This window comes from Trichosurus vulpecula, chromosome 3 (genome assembly GCF_011100635.1).
Source record: "Trichosurus vulpecula isolate mTriVul1 chromosome 3, mTriVul1.pri, whole genome shotgun sequence".
Classification (NCBI taxonomy): Eukaryota; Metazoa; Chordata; class Mammalia; order Diprotodontia; family Phalangeridae; genus Trichosurus; species Trichosurus vulpecula.
The window spans coordinates 118,725,078-118,743,484 of NC_050575.1; the positions used below are offsets into that span (position 1 = coordinate 118,725,078).

Here is an 18,407-nt window from a genome sequence, read left to right on the forward strand (position 1 = left end):
TTAGAAGGACCTTTGGATGTCATCTAATCACCTCCCTCATGTTAAAGATAAAGAAATTGAGGCACAGAAAAGCAACTTACTCAAAATTATATAGAGTAAATGATGGGGCTAGGATTTGGACCTAGGTCATCTGACACCCATGGTGTCCTAAGGATGAGTGCTTTATAAACAGTTATTGGGTTTTTTCCTCCTTCCTTCTTTTTATTTTTTTTTATTTGTCCTCTCTATAAAATGCTTTGTTACCATTGGTGCTTTGTAAGCCTGGCTTAAGGAACAAGTCCCTGTCAACCTGCAAAGTGCCAATCGTCATTTAGTGTGAACCTCATTGTATCTATGCATCCTCAGGTAGCTGATGGAGAACAAGAAAAGACATAATCCCATTCAGAGCCGAGAGAAGGGAGGAGTGGGTGAAAAGGAGGTGCCGCCATTGAAGGAAACCATGAAGAGATGACTGGATGGCTAGGAAGGTATTTGACCAATTCTATAATTTTGTAGAGGGCTAAGCCTGACTATATATATTGTGTAGAGATGGTGTAGATTGTGCCTTACTGGTATCACAGAATCACATAATTTTAAAACATAAAAGGCTAGACACCCTAGAATCATGGAGGTAGAAAGGCCTTTAAAAACATACAATGTTAGACCAGGTGAGAATGTAGAATGGATGAAAGAACTATAATGCATTTGAAAGCATAGATTGCTCATCCTGGAGTGGCCCAGAGCTAAGAAGAATTCAAAAACCAAGAGTGCAGAAGTAAAACCCCTGAGAACAGAGATTATTGTTCCCAAAGGAAACCTTGGAGACCATTGAGTCTGATCTTATCATTTGACAAATAGGAAAAATGAAGCCCAGAAAAATGGAGCAATTTTCCTGGGTCAACACCAGCAAAGAAAGGCAAAACCAAGACTAGAACCCACGTCTTTCAATTCCAAGTTTATTTCTCTTTCCACTGCTGCAACCCACTCCTTTCACCCCAAACTCCTCTTCTATTGTCAGTCCACCTTCCTCCAGAGACTGTAAAAGCTGGCATTTTTAATGGATACAGTATTTCACACTAAGTCTTCAGAAGGCTGTTCCTTTATGCCAAACCTTTTCTTGCCTCTCTTCCTTCACACCAGGTGCCTCTGCAGGCCAGTGTTAACTCTGTATTTGAAATAATGCCTTACAGGAAATGGCCACCCCATGGAGGCTTCAGGAAGCAGAATCTCATGCACAGGGGACATCACCTTCAAGGTGGCAGTGAGCTCTTCCCCCTCCCCACATCAACTCACTTTTAAATGTCACTCTAAATAATACTTAAAAGGTTCGAGTCTTTAGGACCGAGCTGCGTTCTATGATTTGGTGAATTAATTCTGCACAGAGAGAACAGTGACACCTCCTGCTAATAATTGTCTTTCAGGAAGGCTTTCTAAAGGTCCTAAGGATGTGTGTTCTATAAAGAGTTGTTGGTTTTTTTCTTCTTTCCTTCCTTCCCCTCCCTCCCCCTCCACCCCTCCCTCCCCCTCCACCCCTCCCTCCCCCCCCCTCTCTCTCTCCTGCCTGGATCTCTGTCTCTATCATTGTCTGTCTTTCTGTCTTCCTTTTCCTACTTAAAAAATGCAGACTGGGAAGTATGTCTCTGATCCTTGGTTCAGTAAAGGTGGGTTGCTGAATTATGAGAATAATCACCCTCATAGGAAGGAGTCTGACATAGATTATCTCCTAAGGATGTCAGGGATGGGAGAAAACCAGACTCACTCGAGAACTTCACTGTCTCTAGGCAGGCCAACCCTCCAGGGGCCTGGGTGAAGGAGGCAGTTCCTTGGCAGTGCTGAAGGTGGAAATTTGCTGTTACCCTGCAGATCACAGATTGAACAGCTGTACAGACTTGGCTCTAATTGTTCTGAGGGGAGGCCGGGGAGGAGAGCCAAACACCAACTCAAACACATGCAGAGCAAGAAGTCAGGGTGATGAGCGGGTTTTAATTACCAGCCCTATCCCTGATCATCCTTGTTTGTTTTTCTTCAGCCTCTTGTTTCTGCTTGTCATCTGGTCATTTGTTAGAAGCCAAGTTTCCCAGGGTCCCCTGGGACACTTCCTTTAGCATCCCAAGGTGGGAAAGTCTGCAGGGAAGAGGAGGAGGGAATATAGCTCTTAACTAAGGAGACCCAGGTTTTGAGCTGGTCCCTTTTGATCGTTAGTTTTGGGAGCACTAGGTCTCAGAGGAAAGAAATTTTATCTTCTGAGGGCAACTTACTTGATGTATAAAGAGGCTTTCCTTAGCTGCACAGAGACAACATGGGGTTGGGGATAGAGGACTGGACTTGGTGTCAGAAAGACTTAATTTTAAATCCTGCTTCTCCAAGCCATTTAACCTAACTCAGTTTCCACCTCTGTAAAATTGGGAAAATGATAGCTGGAGTTCTAAGCTAGGGTGGTCAGAAGACCCAAATGAGAGAATAATTACAAAGTACTCTGTAAACAAAGCTCTAGATAAATGTCAGATATTTTTGTTTGTTACTGGTTTTATTACATAGAAAGGGCACTTGGATTTGTATAATGTAGAGATCAATGCATTTTCTATCAGAGGAGCTAAGTTCAAATCCTGGCTATGTTCCTTATTACCTGTGTGAGATCTAGCCTTTGGTTTCCTCTATAAAATGAAGTTGGCTTCAACAGTTGATTAACAAACATATATTAATATGCTAGCACTGTGCCAACCACTGGATATCTAAACCCTATGATCCTAAAATTAAACTGTATAATAATACTAACTGGTATTTATACAGCCTTAGGGTTTGCAAAGTGCTTTTCACATGCTGTCTCTTTTTGCTTCTAGGAGCAAATACAAAATGCTCTGTTTTGCATTCAAAGCCTTCTGTAACCTAACCCCCTCCTACCTTTCGAGTCTTCTTACACCGTACTCCCCAATGCATACTGTTAGATCCAATGACACTGGCTTCCTGGCTGTTTCTTGAACAAGTTGCTCAATATCGAGGCTCTGACATTTTCTCTGTCTGTCCCCTCTGCCTAGAATGCTGTCTCTCCTCTGCTCCAACTATTGACCGCTCTGATTTCCTTTAAGTACCAATTAAAATCCCACCTTCTATAGGAAGGTTTGCTATTATTCAGGCATTCTTCAGTCGTGTTTGACTTTTTGTGACCCCATTTTGGATTTTCTTGGTAAAGATAATGGAGTGGTTTGCCTTTTCCTTCTCCAGCTTATTTTATAGATGAGGAAACTGAGGCAACCAGGGTGAAGCGACTTGCCCAGGGTCACCCAGCTAGTGAGTATCTAAGGCCAGATTTAAACTCAGGTCTTCCTGGTTCCAGGCCCAGTGGTCTATCCACTGTGCCACCTCGCTGCCCCTGAGCCTTTTTCCACCTATCTTAATTCTGGTGCTTTTTTGTTTATTTTTTCTAATTATCCCGTATATAGCTTGCTTTGTATTTGTTTACATCTTGTCTCCTTCATTATATTGTGAGCTCCTCGAGGGCAGGGACTGTCTTTTGCCTCTTTGTGCATCCTTGGCATACAGTAGGCACTTAATAATGTTACTGATTGATTGATCTTTTGGTTCTCAAATAACCCTGGGTGCTAATGTTAGGTACTATTACTGTCTCCATTTTATAATGAGAAAACTGAGGCAAACAGAAGCTAGGTACCTTGCCCAGGGTCACACAGCCTTTAGGTCTTTGAATCAGGATTTGAACTCAAGTCTTCCTTTTTCCAAGTATCACCGAATTTAGGGTGAGCGAGGGTTTGGCATGCCCCACCAAGGGTTATATGAAAGGCACTGGGGATTTATTTTCCTCATTTATAAAATAGAGATGCTCATAACTGCCTTAGCTATTTCACAGTATTGTGAAGTTTCTGTGAGAAAGTATGTAAACAATTATTTTCATAAGTATCAATACCACAAATATATAAGTTATTGTTATTAAGTGTGATAGATCTGTCTGGATACTTCCTAACACGGTTGCACTAGCCCAATAACATTTCTTGCTTATTACTTAGTACAGCCATGATCCATACCTACTAAATTCAGAGTCAGCTATTTGAACTTACCTACATCACTCAACAACCTGGAGAAAGGTAACTTTTGCAACCTCAGTTTCTTCATCTGTAAAATGAAGGGGGTGGGGGACTAGATAATTTCTTAGGTTCTTTCCAGTTCCAGGTCATATAGTCCTTTTCATTTCTTTTTCCTCTCTTTTATTTTTGGGGGGTGTCAACTACCCTAAGATAGGGTTGGGGAGAAGGGAATAAGCCTAATTCCTCTAAAACAGCAGCAAGGGGGGAAGAAACATATCTAACTCTGAATCATTCCACCTTCCTGCGCCTCCTCCCCGCCCCCTTGCCACACTCCCCTTCCCATCCCTGAAAGCCAAGATGGCAGAGAGCTCACAACAGCAGGATGGAATTATTAACAAGAGGAAATTAAGCTCTCCCACCCCTCACAGCCCTCCACCCCCGGTTCCTGGGAACATATTTCTGGACGCGATCTGCTATCAAAACAGAGAAATTAGTCTCCAATTTTGGACGTCAAACTCAGTTATCCCCTTTTGTTAAGGAGTGAAATTAGTAACAATTCATCCTGGGATGAAGCCAAGCCGGCATCTCAGCATAGAGTGTCATTAAAAATTCCAACCCAACTGGATGTGGAGCTGGCCTTAAATGCTCGAGAATATTTCGCTGGCAGAGCATTTTTCTCTGCTCTTTTTAACCTGGGGATTGGTTGTTATTTAAGGAAGCAATGGCTTGAAGCAGTTTTCCTTCTGCAGTCTAGGGGGCCAGGAGCCCCTAATGAAAAGGTTTTAGGAAAACTGATACCACTTCAGTGATTTCCACCAGCCTCTGGCACCCACTCCTGGGTGTCGTTGAACATGTTGCCCATTAAGTAAACGGGGGAGAAGAGGAGGGGAAAAAGTTTTCACAGTTTATAATTATATTTCCAGTTTCATTACCGATCTCATTTTAATTCCAACAGAAACCTTTCCTCCCTTTCTCCCTCCACTCTCACGTGTGCATAGTCATTAAGTGTGGGTTGGAGTTCATCCTATTTTCCCTGATTTCAGCATATTAATCTGGTTTATTGGTATTTCATTGCCACCTCCCCTTGGGTGTTCTGGATCTCAGTTTAATTTATGTTTTCCCCTCTTTCCAGCACTCTGGGACTAAAGTCGTTTCATTTTCACACTGAAGCACTGTGTTGCATTCAGTAGGACTCTCATCTTTGGGAAAGTAGGGAGGGGTCTTTGGGAGTAAAGGAGCCAACAGCTGAGATCAGGGCTGCTCAATGGTGATTTCCTGGCTCCAACACAGATTGGAGAAACAACATGGCAGAGTCAATAGAGAGCCGGTTTTGGGGTCAGGAAGATCTGGGTTCAAGTGCCCTATCAGACCAAGGCTATCTATGTGAGGCTATTCAAAGCCTTTAGCTTCTCAGTATTGTCAAATAACCTCTAAGATTATAAATTGAAGAACAGATACTGATCGACATGGGTGAAGTGGGTTACTTCAGTCAGGAGTTCCTTACACCAATGAAACTATAGGTACAGACAAAAGACCAAAAAATCAAGGACAGATTACAAATCATGATATTTCAAATCATAATGGAGCCTTGTAGATAATCTAGACCAATTCTCTCATTTTACAGAAGCAAGTGAGGTGTAGAGATGGTAAATGATGTTCCTAAGGTCACATAGGTTGTTGTTTCAACAATCCAGCTAGCAGCTGCTGTGGGGGTGGAAAACCAACACAAGCCCAACAACAAGAACGCCGCTGCCAGCATAGGTTCTTTTGATCTGCTTTACTAAGGAAAGAAATGTTAAAGGGTTGACAAGTCTACTTTAATTCAGCATACAGACATCATTCACTTAGTTCAGGGGAAAAAACCAGCACCCTGAACTTCAGAGTAAAATACAAGCAAATTACAAACATCGACAGACAGATCAAATACAATTCATAGCTACTAACATCTAAGTTGAGCCCAGGAGCTCATAACAAGGACTGGCCCAGAGTCACACGAGCCACCATGGCTGTGGGTAAGAGTTCCAAAAAAGAGAAAGCCAACCCCTGGTTTTATATCTTTTTCAGGGTCAAGGGTGAATCACACAGGTAACTCACTCAAGTGACCTGAAATCGTCACAAAGAGGCATCTTAAACCCATGTGGTCTAAAAGCCTCTGATGTCCCAAACATGCCACTCAAACCCATGTAAACCTGGCCCTCCCCTGAGGCAAGGAGGTCACCAAGGACTCCCAACCTAATCAAGGAAAAAAAGGCCAAACTCTTCAAGGGCACTTGTTTGAACTGAGTGCTAAAAGCCCATTTTGATTGCCAACACAATTGTCAGTAGCAGACTTTTGATTCCAATCCAGGTCTTCTAAATGAAAATCCAGGGTTCTTTCCCCTATACTATGTTGTGTCTGCTTGTTGTATCTCTTTGGGATAGTCAACAATCTCATCCATTTATCTGTTCAATACACAAATCTTTATTGTTCATCTAACAAACATTTATTGAGCCTGCATTATTAACTAACTTTGTGACCTTAGGCAAAGCTGAATGTCTTAAATAGGATTATTGTTTCTGACAAGAATGGGACTATCCCTGAGCTTCCTTCCAATTCTGAGTAACTTTCTCTCTTTGGGCCTCAGTTTCCCAGTTATAAAATGGAAGAGGTGGACTAGATGGTTTTTAAGGCCTCTTTGATTTCCAAGACTCCACATTTTATGCTCTAACATTCTGTGTGTGAAATTGGCAAACTACAAACTGGGGGCTAAATCTAGGCTGTAACCTGTTTTTGTACAATGCAAGAGCTAAGAATGTTTTGGGGGTTTTGTTTTTGTTTTTTTTTTTTTACATTTTAAAATACAATTAAACTTTATTATAAATGTAAAAAAAAACCTTCTTAGCTCAAGTTATTCAACAACAGGGACTGGACTAGATTTGGTCCATGGGCCATAATTTGCTGAACCTTATTCTATGTTTAAATAAAATTCTTTCTTTCCTAAACATTTCATGATTCTTATAGAATATAACCTCCTTAAGGGCAGGACTACATTTTTTTTTCATCTTTGCATCTGCCATACACAGCACAGTGCCTTGCATTAGCTGATAAATGAATGTTAACTCTTTATCTAAATTGAATCCTAAGTCCCAGCTACAAGGTAGGGCCTCTGTCCATCATTGTTGGGTACACAAATGAGAATGAAAAATGTTCCCCACTCCAATGGAGACTAGTGATGAGGACTATGGCAGAAGAAATCTGTACACATCACAATATTACAAAGCAGTATAATATGAGCTAACAAAATCAAGACAAAGTATTATTAAAGTTAGGAGGTAAGAGAAGACATTTCTGGTATGCTGTGAGCAGGAAAGGCTCCTTGGAGGCAATGGCACTTGAGCTGGTTTTGAATACTACTAAATGATAAAATGTCAATGAGTAGAGATTAGAGAAGGAGGACTTTCAGGTACAGTCAATGATGGGAACAGAGGTGCAGAGGAGGAGAGTCACAAGGCCTGTTTCTAACAATGGATAATACAGAGGTAACCGTGAATTACCAAACATTTTCAGTAAAAATCATAGTGTGTTGCAACTTCCCACCAAGGTAATTGATGGCTACTTCCTTTAAAAATAGAAAAAAAGCACATTATAAAATTCTTAAAGCACCACAGCTAAAATCCAAACTTCTTAGCCCTGTGTTGAGGGAGAAGTAGATAGCAGAGAATCACAGAAGCTCCATGATAAGGACTTTAGGGCCACTGAATTCAAACAGCTCCTAGACAGGAATCTCCTCTGTGATTACTCCAACAAACAGTAATCCAGTTGATGTTTGAAGACCTTCAGAGAGGAAGAAGCCACCACTTCCCAAGGCGGCTCATTCCATTCCTTTGGCAGCTCTAATTTTTTGATCATTTTTCCTTGTATCAAGCCTCTCTGAAGCTTCTGCACATCACCCTAGGTCCTGCCCTGTGGGGCCAAGCAGACCAAGTCTATTGAATCCCTCTTTCCCATGACAGCTTTTCAGAGTTGAAAAGTATTGCTGCCCTCAAGTCTTCTTTTCTCTACACTTCACATCTGTAGCTCTTTTCAATTGCTCTTCCAATTCATCATGCTGACCACTTCCCCTGCTCCCAAACCCCCCACAACACTGACAAGTTAGTTAGATGCAATTTGTCAACATTCTTCCTAAAAAAAACCAGAAACATCTTCAATATTGTATTTTATGACATCCTCATCAAACCGGAGTTCATTTGCCCATTCATTCATCCATTCATCCATCCAACATTAAACCCAGAGAACTGTAGTAGAGAGGAAGGAATCTGAATCAGAGCTCCTGAATTATAGGTTTCAAAGCAAGAAGGAATATGGAAATTATCTCATTTGACCATTTAACTTTATAGATGATCTTAGGATCATAGATTTAAAGGTAAAGGGGACATTAACTCTAACCTCTTTGTTTTATGATGAGGAAACTGAGGCACATAGACATTAAATGACTTGCCTTGTATCATATGGCAAGTGTCTGAGGGGGATTTCTAACCAAGTCTTCCTCATTTCAAATCCAACGCATTTGCTGCCTCCTGATGAAACAGACTTGGAGACGGGAGGTGATTTGCCTAATACTATGCCCCTATCAAGAAGCAGAGTTGAGATTGCAGTTCTCTGACTCTAAATCTCTGGTACAGAACATGTTTCCCCATCTAAAGCCACAGATCAGGTTGGAGGTGGGAAGATGCTTTGATCTAGAACTTAAACTCAGGTCTTCTTCTTGGCCAATGCTCTTTCCCCTTGGCTATGAAGCCTCTAGTAACGTAAGATCCTTGAGAACTGGAACAGTTTTATTATTTGAATTTTTATAACCAGAACTTAGCACAGTGCCTGGTGCTGAGTAGGAACTAAATAAATGTTTGTTGACTGACTGATTGACTATCTGGACTCTAAGGAATTGGGAGTACGTGGGTGGGATGGGGAAGATTCACGCAGGAACTACGTACTCACACAGTCACACGATATGAAGTCACTGGCATACCAGACAAGAGCAGCAGCGGGGTGGAGTGGGGGGGAGGACGTAGGGAGAGGAAAGGATGGCCAAAAATTGGATAGGGGCTGCTGTTGGTATTTATTGTTATTGCCAGCGTGGCTCTAGAAGAGTGTTGTGTCTCACTGACCTTTTCCATGTACTGTGCAGTAAGTAACAAGTGCAACTTTTCTCTAACATGAGGGCAAATTTCATTTTCTTCCTGCAGACGAGACCCGTTCTTCAGTCGGTTCCAATTCCTCAGCTCAGTGGCATTGGCCTTCCTGGCTGTTGCTTGAGGCTGCCTAGGAACATTCTCTCTTTCCCAAAGCAGATCAAATCTAAGCTTTTTGGGGGTGGGTAGGGGAGGGGTGGGAGGGCAGGGGAAGAGAGGCCACAGAAGGATTCCAATGCCATGGCCACAGTCCCAGGAGGCCAGATAGAGTTGGAAAAGAAAGGAAGGAAACATTTATTATGCACCCACTATGTGCCAGGCACTGTGCTAAGCTCTTTCAAATATTATCTTATTTAATCTCCACAACAACCTTGAGAGGAGGGTACAGTTATTATCCTCATTTCACAGTTGAGAGAATAGAGGCAGACAAAGGTTAAGTCACTTGCTAGTCACGTAGCTGGTAGGTATCAGAGATGGGATTTGATTCAAACTTGAATCTTCCTGATTCCAGCTATAGCACTGTCTCTCTGGTGGGCCACCTACTTGCCTCTAGAGACCTAAATGGACACTGAGACCCCTTCCAACTTTGGAAAGCTGAATTAACGGCACACTCCTTCCACCTGCTTTATTACCTAAACTTCTGATGCTGTGTCTGACCCACTGACTTACACCTTTGCTCTGATTTTCTCAAACCCTGATGGGCCTTCTTAGTTTGAGACCCTTGCTTGCCTTGACCTCCAATGTTTCCAGGAGATGAGATTAAAATCTATTTTCTGGTTACCTACTACAACTTCTCCTCCTCTGTCATTTCTCAGACAACCTGACAGTCCCTTAGCATGGTAATCATTTATTTATATATTTATAATATTATTTATAATATATTTATATATTCAAAAATCTAATTGGGTTCTTTGGAAGCAGCCAATGAGAGGACCAGGCTAGATGGTCTCTAAACTACCTTCTTACTCTAAATCCTGTGAGCCTACAAATTTCAGAGAAGTCAGTATTAAAGCATATCCTTTCAATAATGCATTGGTTCTAATGGGAGCAAAGCAGCTGATGGGAAGTGTGAGAGGGTAGTATTTGGGATGCTACTTTAGAAAGAAACGCATTTTAAAAATATATGTATGTATGTATGTGTGTGTATATATATTTTAAGGGAAATGCAATCCTATTCCTTTCAAGTGCTTTCAGGAAATCCTAACTAGATTAACAACTGGATTTCTCAACACAAGTCTCTAGGGGATCTGCTTCATTGGGCACATGAGCATGATTAGCAAATAGAATCCCCTTTTGAGTCTGTAAATAGAACCTTTAAACTTGCTTTAAAACTATTTATTCATAAGTAGTTTAATAATTACCCCTATAATCCTGTTTCCAATTTTTGTTTCCTTACCAAACCCTTTTTTAATGGTAATACAGAATGCAAGATCTAGTCCTAATCATCAGTTTCTTTATTTGTCCAATGAGAGAGTTTAATCTTCAAGGTCCCTCCCAACTCTAACATTCGTAGGTTCTTCAGATCATGCAGATTTATAGATGAAAGAGTAGTAGAGACAAACTAGTCCAGGTATTCTTTACCTTTTCTGTGTCCTGGCCCCTTTTGGCAGTCTCATAAAACCTATGGATACCTCAAAATACTATTTTTAAATGCTCAAAATAAAACTCATAGGATTACAAAGGAAACCAATTACATTGCAGCACAAATGCCAAAATGTAAAAACAAACCAGCCTTCCACCGCCCCGCCCCTCCCCCCCCAATTTAGAGACCTCAAGAACCACAGATCTCTTCCAATCTCCTCATTTAATAGATGAGGAACCAGAAGCCTCAAGAGATTAAGCCAAGAATTTGAACCCAGGTTCCTTAAGGTAATACGACATAAGAGGCATAAAACAAATAAAACAAAACCACCACCACCACCACAACTCCAATGGGATTGGAGTCAGAAGAACTGAGTTCAAGCCATCTCTGTGATACTTATTATGGCAAGTATGGGCCAGTCACACCTGAGCCTCAGTTTGCAGTAGGAAGACTATATGCACAATAAGCCTCACTGTATTCTGAAGAAAGCACTTTACCAATCTTAAAACATGATAAAAAAAAAGTGAGCTAATAACATTCAAACTAAGGTTGCCTCTAGCTCTGACATTCTTTGTTCTTACATTCCAAGCTCTAAGTCACTTCTCACTCTGACGTACTCTGTCCTGTGGCCTAACATTCTATTTTTTTTTTCTAAAGTCATTGGCAGCTCTGATATTCTCTAATTCTAATCACACATTCTCAATGAATGGCTTTGCATTAAGGAGGCTTTGATGGTTTAGAATCAATTAAGGCAGTTTCTTTTTTTGTGAATCGGAATCTCAGGAGTGGGTCACACATGCAGAACACTTAACTACTCTTAGATGAAAGGTGTTACGGGGGTTCAGGACACCGTGGCTGCCTTGAGTACTCACTGCCTTTGGCTCTTACCATCTGCGATGAAGTGCTCTGGCACATGGAGAGTCACCTTCACAGTCAAGGGGCAGGACAGCTGATTTCCACACACCATGGCCAGGACACAGGAGCTCACTGCAATCAATGTGAGGGCTGTCTTGTTCACGGGGCTTTTCAGCAGACCTGAAAATCATCAAATAATGTTTCAATCATATGCAATGACCTACTAAGACAGGAATGATGGTGGAGAAATTTTGAGATTTTCTTTTTTATATTTAAAAATGTTAATATGCAATGAATGCTCCACTAGCTATTGAGTCTTCCATACTTTTAAATACATGGACATATCAGTACTCCTAGGATCTTTTGGCTTTGCTGTTTGTTTGCCAACAAAGCTGAACCCACAAAATAACTTCGTAATTTTGCTCTAGAAAGAGAAATATTTAATGGGCAATACCAGAGAATCAAAATATATACTATAGTGTAATTCATAGTGCATTAATTAATATATTAATTTGTTGTACGTTGAACTACCAAGCACGTGTTCCCTGGGCCATCAGGTATATTTTTAGTTCAACAACATGTAAATATTTTGAGATTTTCAATAGTGAAGGATGAAAATTAGAAGAAATCATCAGTCTCTAGTTTAAGTCACAAAATTCAAGTTATCATAATCTCAATGGATTTAGAGTTAGAAGGGATATTAAAAATCAAAGCCTCCCATTTTACAGGGGAGGAAACTGAGGCCCAGGGAAAAGTAACTTAATCAAAGTCACTGAGAGTAAATAGAAGATTGAGTAGGATTCAAACCCAGATATTTTGACTCTAATTCAAGGGCTCTTTCACTTCTAATAGTCAATTTCTCAAATATCCTGATGAAATGGGTTTTATTATGTCAATAGCCAAGTATTTATTAAAAACAACATGAAGATGACTGCTGTGCTCCAAGGACTGGTACTTCCATCACGTAGTCACGAAAGCCCAGAGTTCCATCTGCTTCTGTGTAGAATGAGTCTCCCCACCCCCGCCTTCCTTTTAGACAGACTTTTATCAAGAGTAGGAAGAAATGTTCTGGGTGGATGGGATATTGAACTCCATTAGTGTCTGTATCAGGCACAAATGGATGTCATTCTGCAACATCACGAGATGCATTTGGCTCTGACTTACCTTCTTGAGGGCACTTTCTGCAATCCTGGAAAGCCTATCTAAAGTTTGAAGTTCTGTTTTTCTTTTTAATCTTTTCTCTATGACAGAGTGGCTTTATCCATACATCTATCTTGGCTTCACAGAAAAGAATAAAATCAATAGACATTTATTAAGCGCCAACTATTTGGAAGGCCCTGTGCTCTGTGTTGTGGGAAATTTAAATATGAATAGGATATGGTCCCTTCTCTCAAGGAGGTTAAATTGACTATCAGGGCAGGGTGTAATAGCTAACATTTACATAGCACTTACTATGTGTCAGGCACCATGCTAAGTGCTTTACAATTATTTTCTCATTTGATCGTTACAAGAACCCTGGGAGGTGGGTGCTACTAATTAAATTTTGTAAGTGTATGAGAGAAGTACAAAGTGCTGGGAGATTTCCCCCAACTTCTGGCAGGGGAAATGAAGCAAAACTTCTTAGAGAAAGTGGGATTTGAACTAGGTCTTGAGGCATGGATAGAATTTTGACAGGTAGATATGAGCATTGAAAGACCTTCCATGTGTACAGGATAATGGGGCCTAGGGAAAGAGGAAGAGAAAAGATAATGGAGTACTCTGGGAATGGGATGAACACTATTTTGATTATAAAAAGTAGAGTTCTAGCACTGGGGTACAGTAAAATTGACATTGGATCTGGAATCTGGGAACCTGGGTTCAAAGTCCAGCTTTGTCAAAAACAAGTTGTATGACTTTTGGGAAAACAACATTGTTAGATCTTGAGGTCTTCAGGTTTAAAATAAGTGGAGTAGGCAAGATGATCTTGAAGATCTTGAGGTCTTCAGGTTTAAAGTAAGTGGAGTAGGCAAGATGATCTTGAAGATCTTGAGGTCTTCAGGTTTAAAATAAGAAGGTGGAGTGGAGTAAGCAAGATGATTTCTTAGAGAACATCAAACCTAAGAATTATGGATCAGAACCTCCATTTTGGGGCAAAACTTTATATATGAAAACATAAGCTGAAGGGCAATTTTGAAATACTTTTGTTAGAGTCATCTCATATTTTAAAACTGTGAAAAAAGATTTAAAACCAGTCCCATGATTAAATACATTGTAATGCGAGAATCCTATCTGAAATGAATATGGAGTGGACTTCGGTAAATCCAGAACGATGACATCCCTTTCCCAGAGAGCCCAGAATTGTAGGATCATAGAATGTCAGAGCTCAGAGACCATAAAGAATCATCTATTCAACTTCTTCATTTTATAGACAAGGAAACTGAGTCCCATAGGTGTGAGATGACTCCCCCTAACATCATCCTCCATCCCCAACATTGCACAAGCTAGGATTCAAATCTATATCTCTTAATTCTCATCTCTCTACCCCAGATCTCCCAAACCTCCAATTTCTGGTAGATACAATGTAAGGACAAATGACCAAAGATCTGGCTATACCGTCTTTTTCCCCCAACACACAGAGCTAAAGTAGAAGGGATTCTCATAAGGTGAGATTGCACTTCCCTTAATTCCCAGTCTCTTGTACTCATTCTGAATCCAGTCAAACTAGCTTTTATTAAGTGACTACTATGTGCAAGGTACTGGACTAAGGTCTGGAATATAAAAACCACCCATTATTCCTTGCATAGCTGTTTATGAGCTTCCTCCACTAAAAATGAAAAGGTAGAAGGAGAAAAGAGAGGGATGGATTAAAAGAAAAGGGATTTTTTTGATCAGCAACTTATCCATCACTTGCCTTAAGGAAATCCAATTTTCTAGGGTTTATCCCTAGAGAAAGGAAGCAGAAAAACACAAAGAGATCTAGTCTAGAACACACAGTAAACAGATGCCCAGGGAGGAGATAATCGGTCCTGTAAAGTTACCAAGGCAACGGCACCTGGCTGTGACCTCACAGTGGGAACAAGAGTAAAAGAGCACACGTCAGGCAAAACCAGCCCAACACAAGTCTTCTTGCCTCAGGGAACAGGCCAGCATGCTCAATTCTCAGTGGGCACTATGCTGAGGCTTAGAAACAAATACTGCTGATAGTCTATGTTTTCCAGGCTTAAGAAGAAAACCCCAGGACGCTCTCAGCAGCAACCAGTCAGTTGGAAAATAAACATTTATTAAGCACCTACTATGTGCCAGGCACCATGCTAAGCACTGGGCATTCAAAGAAAAGCAAAATACACTCTCTTCTCTTGAGGAGCTCACAGTTTTCTGGGGGAGACAACTTGTAAACAACTGTGTACAAATAAGCTATATGAAGGATAAATTGGAAATCATCAATAGAGGAAAGACACTAGAAATAAGGGGAATTGAGAAAGGCTTTGTATATATTTGGGGATTTTAGCTAAGACGAAGGAAGCCAGGCAATAGAGATGAGGAGGGAGAATTCTAGGCATGGAGGACAGCCGTTGAAAATGCCTGGAGTCAAGAGAAGGAGCATCTTCTTCCAGGAACAGCAAGGAAGCCAGTATGAACTGGATCTCAGATTACATGTGGGCATGTAAAATGTAAGAAGAGTAAAAAGGAAGGGGAGGAGTCAGGTTATTAAGGAATCTTAATGCCAACAAGAGGATTTTCTATTTGATATAGAGGTGACATGGAACCACTGGAGTTGAATGGGAAAGTGACGTGGTCAGAACTATGCTTCAGGAAGGTAACTTTGATGATGTAGGGGAGGATGGACTGGAATGGTAAGAAACTTGTGGCAGGCAGACCAAGCAGCACAGCAGGCTATTGCAATAATCCAAGGGTGAGGGGATGAGGGTCTGCATAAGGGTAGTGGTAATATCAGACAAGAGAAAGAGGCATATGGGAGAGAAGGAGGCATATGGGAGAGAGTGGGCAATATGTTGAAACTTAGAAACAAATACTGCTGATGCCCTATGTTCCTGGGATTAAGAAAGGTCTCCAAGACTTTTTCAGAAGCAACTAAGGAAGAGGGAAGAATTCAAAGTCCTGTCAACAAGCAGTCTGTGACAGGGAAGGAGGCAGAATTCAGCCTGAGTGGGAGGCAGAGGCCCCATGAAAAATTCCAAACTGCAGGGGAAGCAGAAAGGCAGCCTAATAAAATTCTACACTGGAGATTTGGCATAAGAAGACCTGAATCTTAGCTCAGCTTCTTGATAACTCTGAGGCCTCAGGCAAATCACTTCCTCTCCAAGGGACTGCTTCATCATTTCTAAAATGGAGGGGTTGGACTAGAGCATCTCTGTGGTTTCTTCCAGCTCTAAATCCAGTAATTGTATGATTCTAATTCCTATAGCTCAGGAAAGTGAATATTCAAGGCCCCCTTTTCCTTTTTCTTCTCCCTCCTCTCCTCAATTTCTCTCAAAACAGCAAAGAAAGACTGAAAACACATAGCTTTGGAAATTCAACTAGAAACATTTCTACTGTGTTGATACACACGTTGCCTATAATTTCAGGTTTGATTGATTCTCCTTCTGGAAATGCCAAGTTGAAAGAACAGAATCAATCATATTTCAGTTGAATTCAGAACAGAATGAATCACATTTTACATTGAGAAGAATGAGGTATCTCAACAATGGCTACCATTCTCATGGGGCCCTTCTCAGTAGAAAATTCCTATGTGCTAAACCCTTGTTGATTAAGTTATTCCAGGTAAACGGGAACATATGTATTTACACATACACACACAGGCATGGAATGACAGCCCTGGAAGTGACCTTATAGATGAGCTATTATTCCTCGATAACTGAAGCCCAGAGAAAGGAAGTGACTTGTCAAAGGTTGCATAAGGCGCAATGCAATTCAAATTCAGATTGTCGGAATCCAAACCCATTGCTTGTTCCACTCTACCATGCTGCATCTTTAGCCTAGAGTTGACACTGCTAAAGATAATTCTGGGCAGGGATTTTAATGACACTGAATCCCTAAGTGGAGGTTTGATAGCATTGAAGAAACCCTGGACAAGAGGAGTAGATTGAGGCAATAAGTTCCTTTAAATACTCTTGCAAAAATATAGGTTAGAAGGGGCTGGGTAGTATTGAGGAAATGATATGGTGCTTTCCATTTTTTCCATCTGTTTCCTAACAAAAATAAATACGAAAACAAAACCATCTTTTAAACATTATATGCTGTCATGTAAATCAAGGGTATACAACAGTCTCCCAAAAAAATCCAAATCTTGGTGACCCCTCCTTGCCTCCGATACTATCTCCTGCCATGTTTATGATCTTGTTTAATCCCTAGCAATGGCTGTGAGTGCCATTTGAATGGAGCTTTAAAGATTGTGGGTGGGGAATCAAAGGTGAAAGAGGGGGAGGACAGACATTTCAAGCTGAGATCAATGCCACAACATTCCAAGAAGCCTTCCTAGTGCTCTCTGTAGGTCACACATTCTCGCTCAAACCTCCCCTAGAATTTTGGTTTGTACCTCTCCAACAAGCTTATGCAATGACACACACTTACAGTTTTCTGTGTTTGGGTCTCTTGCCTACTTAGACTGAAAATTCCATAAGAGCAAGGGATGTGTCTTATCAAAACTTTACATATCCCACAGCACCTAGCACAAGGCTCTGAATAGTTAGGTATTCAATACATGTTTGTTGAATGAGAAAATAAATGAACCAATGGATTTTTCAAAAAATAGCTCCTTTTAACTGTTCTGGATGTCACAGTGATCCATACATATCTCTTGGAAGCTTTTACATTTTCATTTTGTTGATAACGAAATAGCCTACATCTTGTGCATGGACCTTGGTCCTGGTAGGTGGCCTCTGGTGAAAACTCTTCAGCTGCCTCCACAACAGGAATTTTTGTATTCTTTCCTGGCACATTATGGAAGGCTCTCTAGACATGCCAAAGCAAGACTCAAATATGTCAGAGACATATTTTTTCTTTGTTATTGCATGAATTCTCATTTACAATGCTCCAATTTCTGCTTCTAGTCCATGATTTCTTCTGCGTACTTAGTGTTCTCATTTGCTCTCTGACGTCTATAAGCCTTTCATTGTGGTACCCCATCCAGGCAAAGGATTCTCTCTATATTTCCCCATACTTTTTTCTGATCTTCATCCCATCCTAAGATCTTAAAGCTTAGAACTAGAAAGGGCCTGGAAGATTATCTACTTGGACACCTAAATTTACAAGAGGAAAATGAGGCTCACAGTGATTAAGTACCTTGCCCAAGGTAACACAGGCAGTAAGTAGCAAGGATTTGAGTGCAGGCCTGTTATTTTAAACCTAGTGCTCTTTCTATGGAAGTTGCAACATGTCTGCCCCATGCCTCATCTCTTAGCAGAACATTACTTTCACCAAATTGGCAAACCTCATATTTGGAGGGCACCCCCAAAGTTCCCTAGTTCAAACTATACTGGAATAGGCATCTCTCCTCTGATATCCCTGAATGGCAATCATCTAGGTTTTACTTGAAAATTTCAAGTAAAAGTGGATTTCCACAAGTGTCCTCAGGCAGCCTATTGGAGGGTTCAAATTATTAGAAATTATTATTTCTTATATTGAGCCAAAATCTGCTTTCATGATTTATCCTCATTGTGCTAGTTCTGTCATCAGGATCCATCTTCCATTTGAAAGTAACTACCATATTTTCCCACCCCCCGCCTATGTTTTCTTCTTCTCTAGGCTAAAGTAGCCTTTATCTATTTGCACGTCCTATTCTCTCA

The 18,407-nt window shown here is 40.8% G+C and overlaps 1 protein-coding gene across 1 annotated transcript in view; it reads right to left on the bottom strand.

Moving 5' to 3' along the window:
• The window catches only part of ASTN2 (astrotactin 2), a 1,142,502-nt gene that overhangs the window by 731,530 nt on the left and 392,565 nt on the right, over window positions 1-18,407 (bottom strand). The window contains exon 6 of the mRNA XM_036751653.1: window positions 11,656-11,802. Coding sequence (XP_036607548.1) covers window positions 11,656-11,802 — 147 coding nt within the window. The remainder of the gene's footprint in view (window positions 1-11,655; window positions 11,803-18,407) is intronic.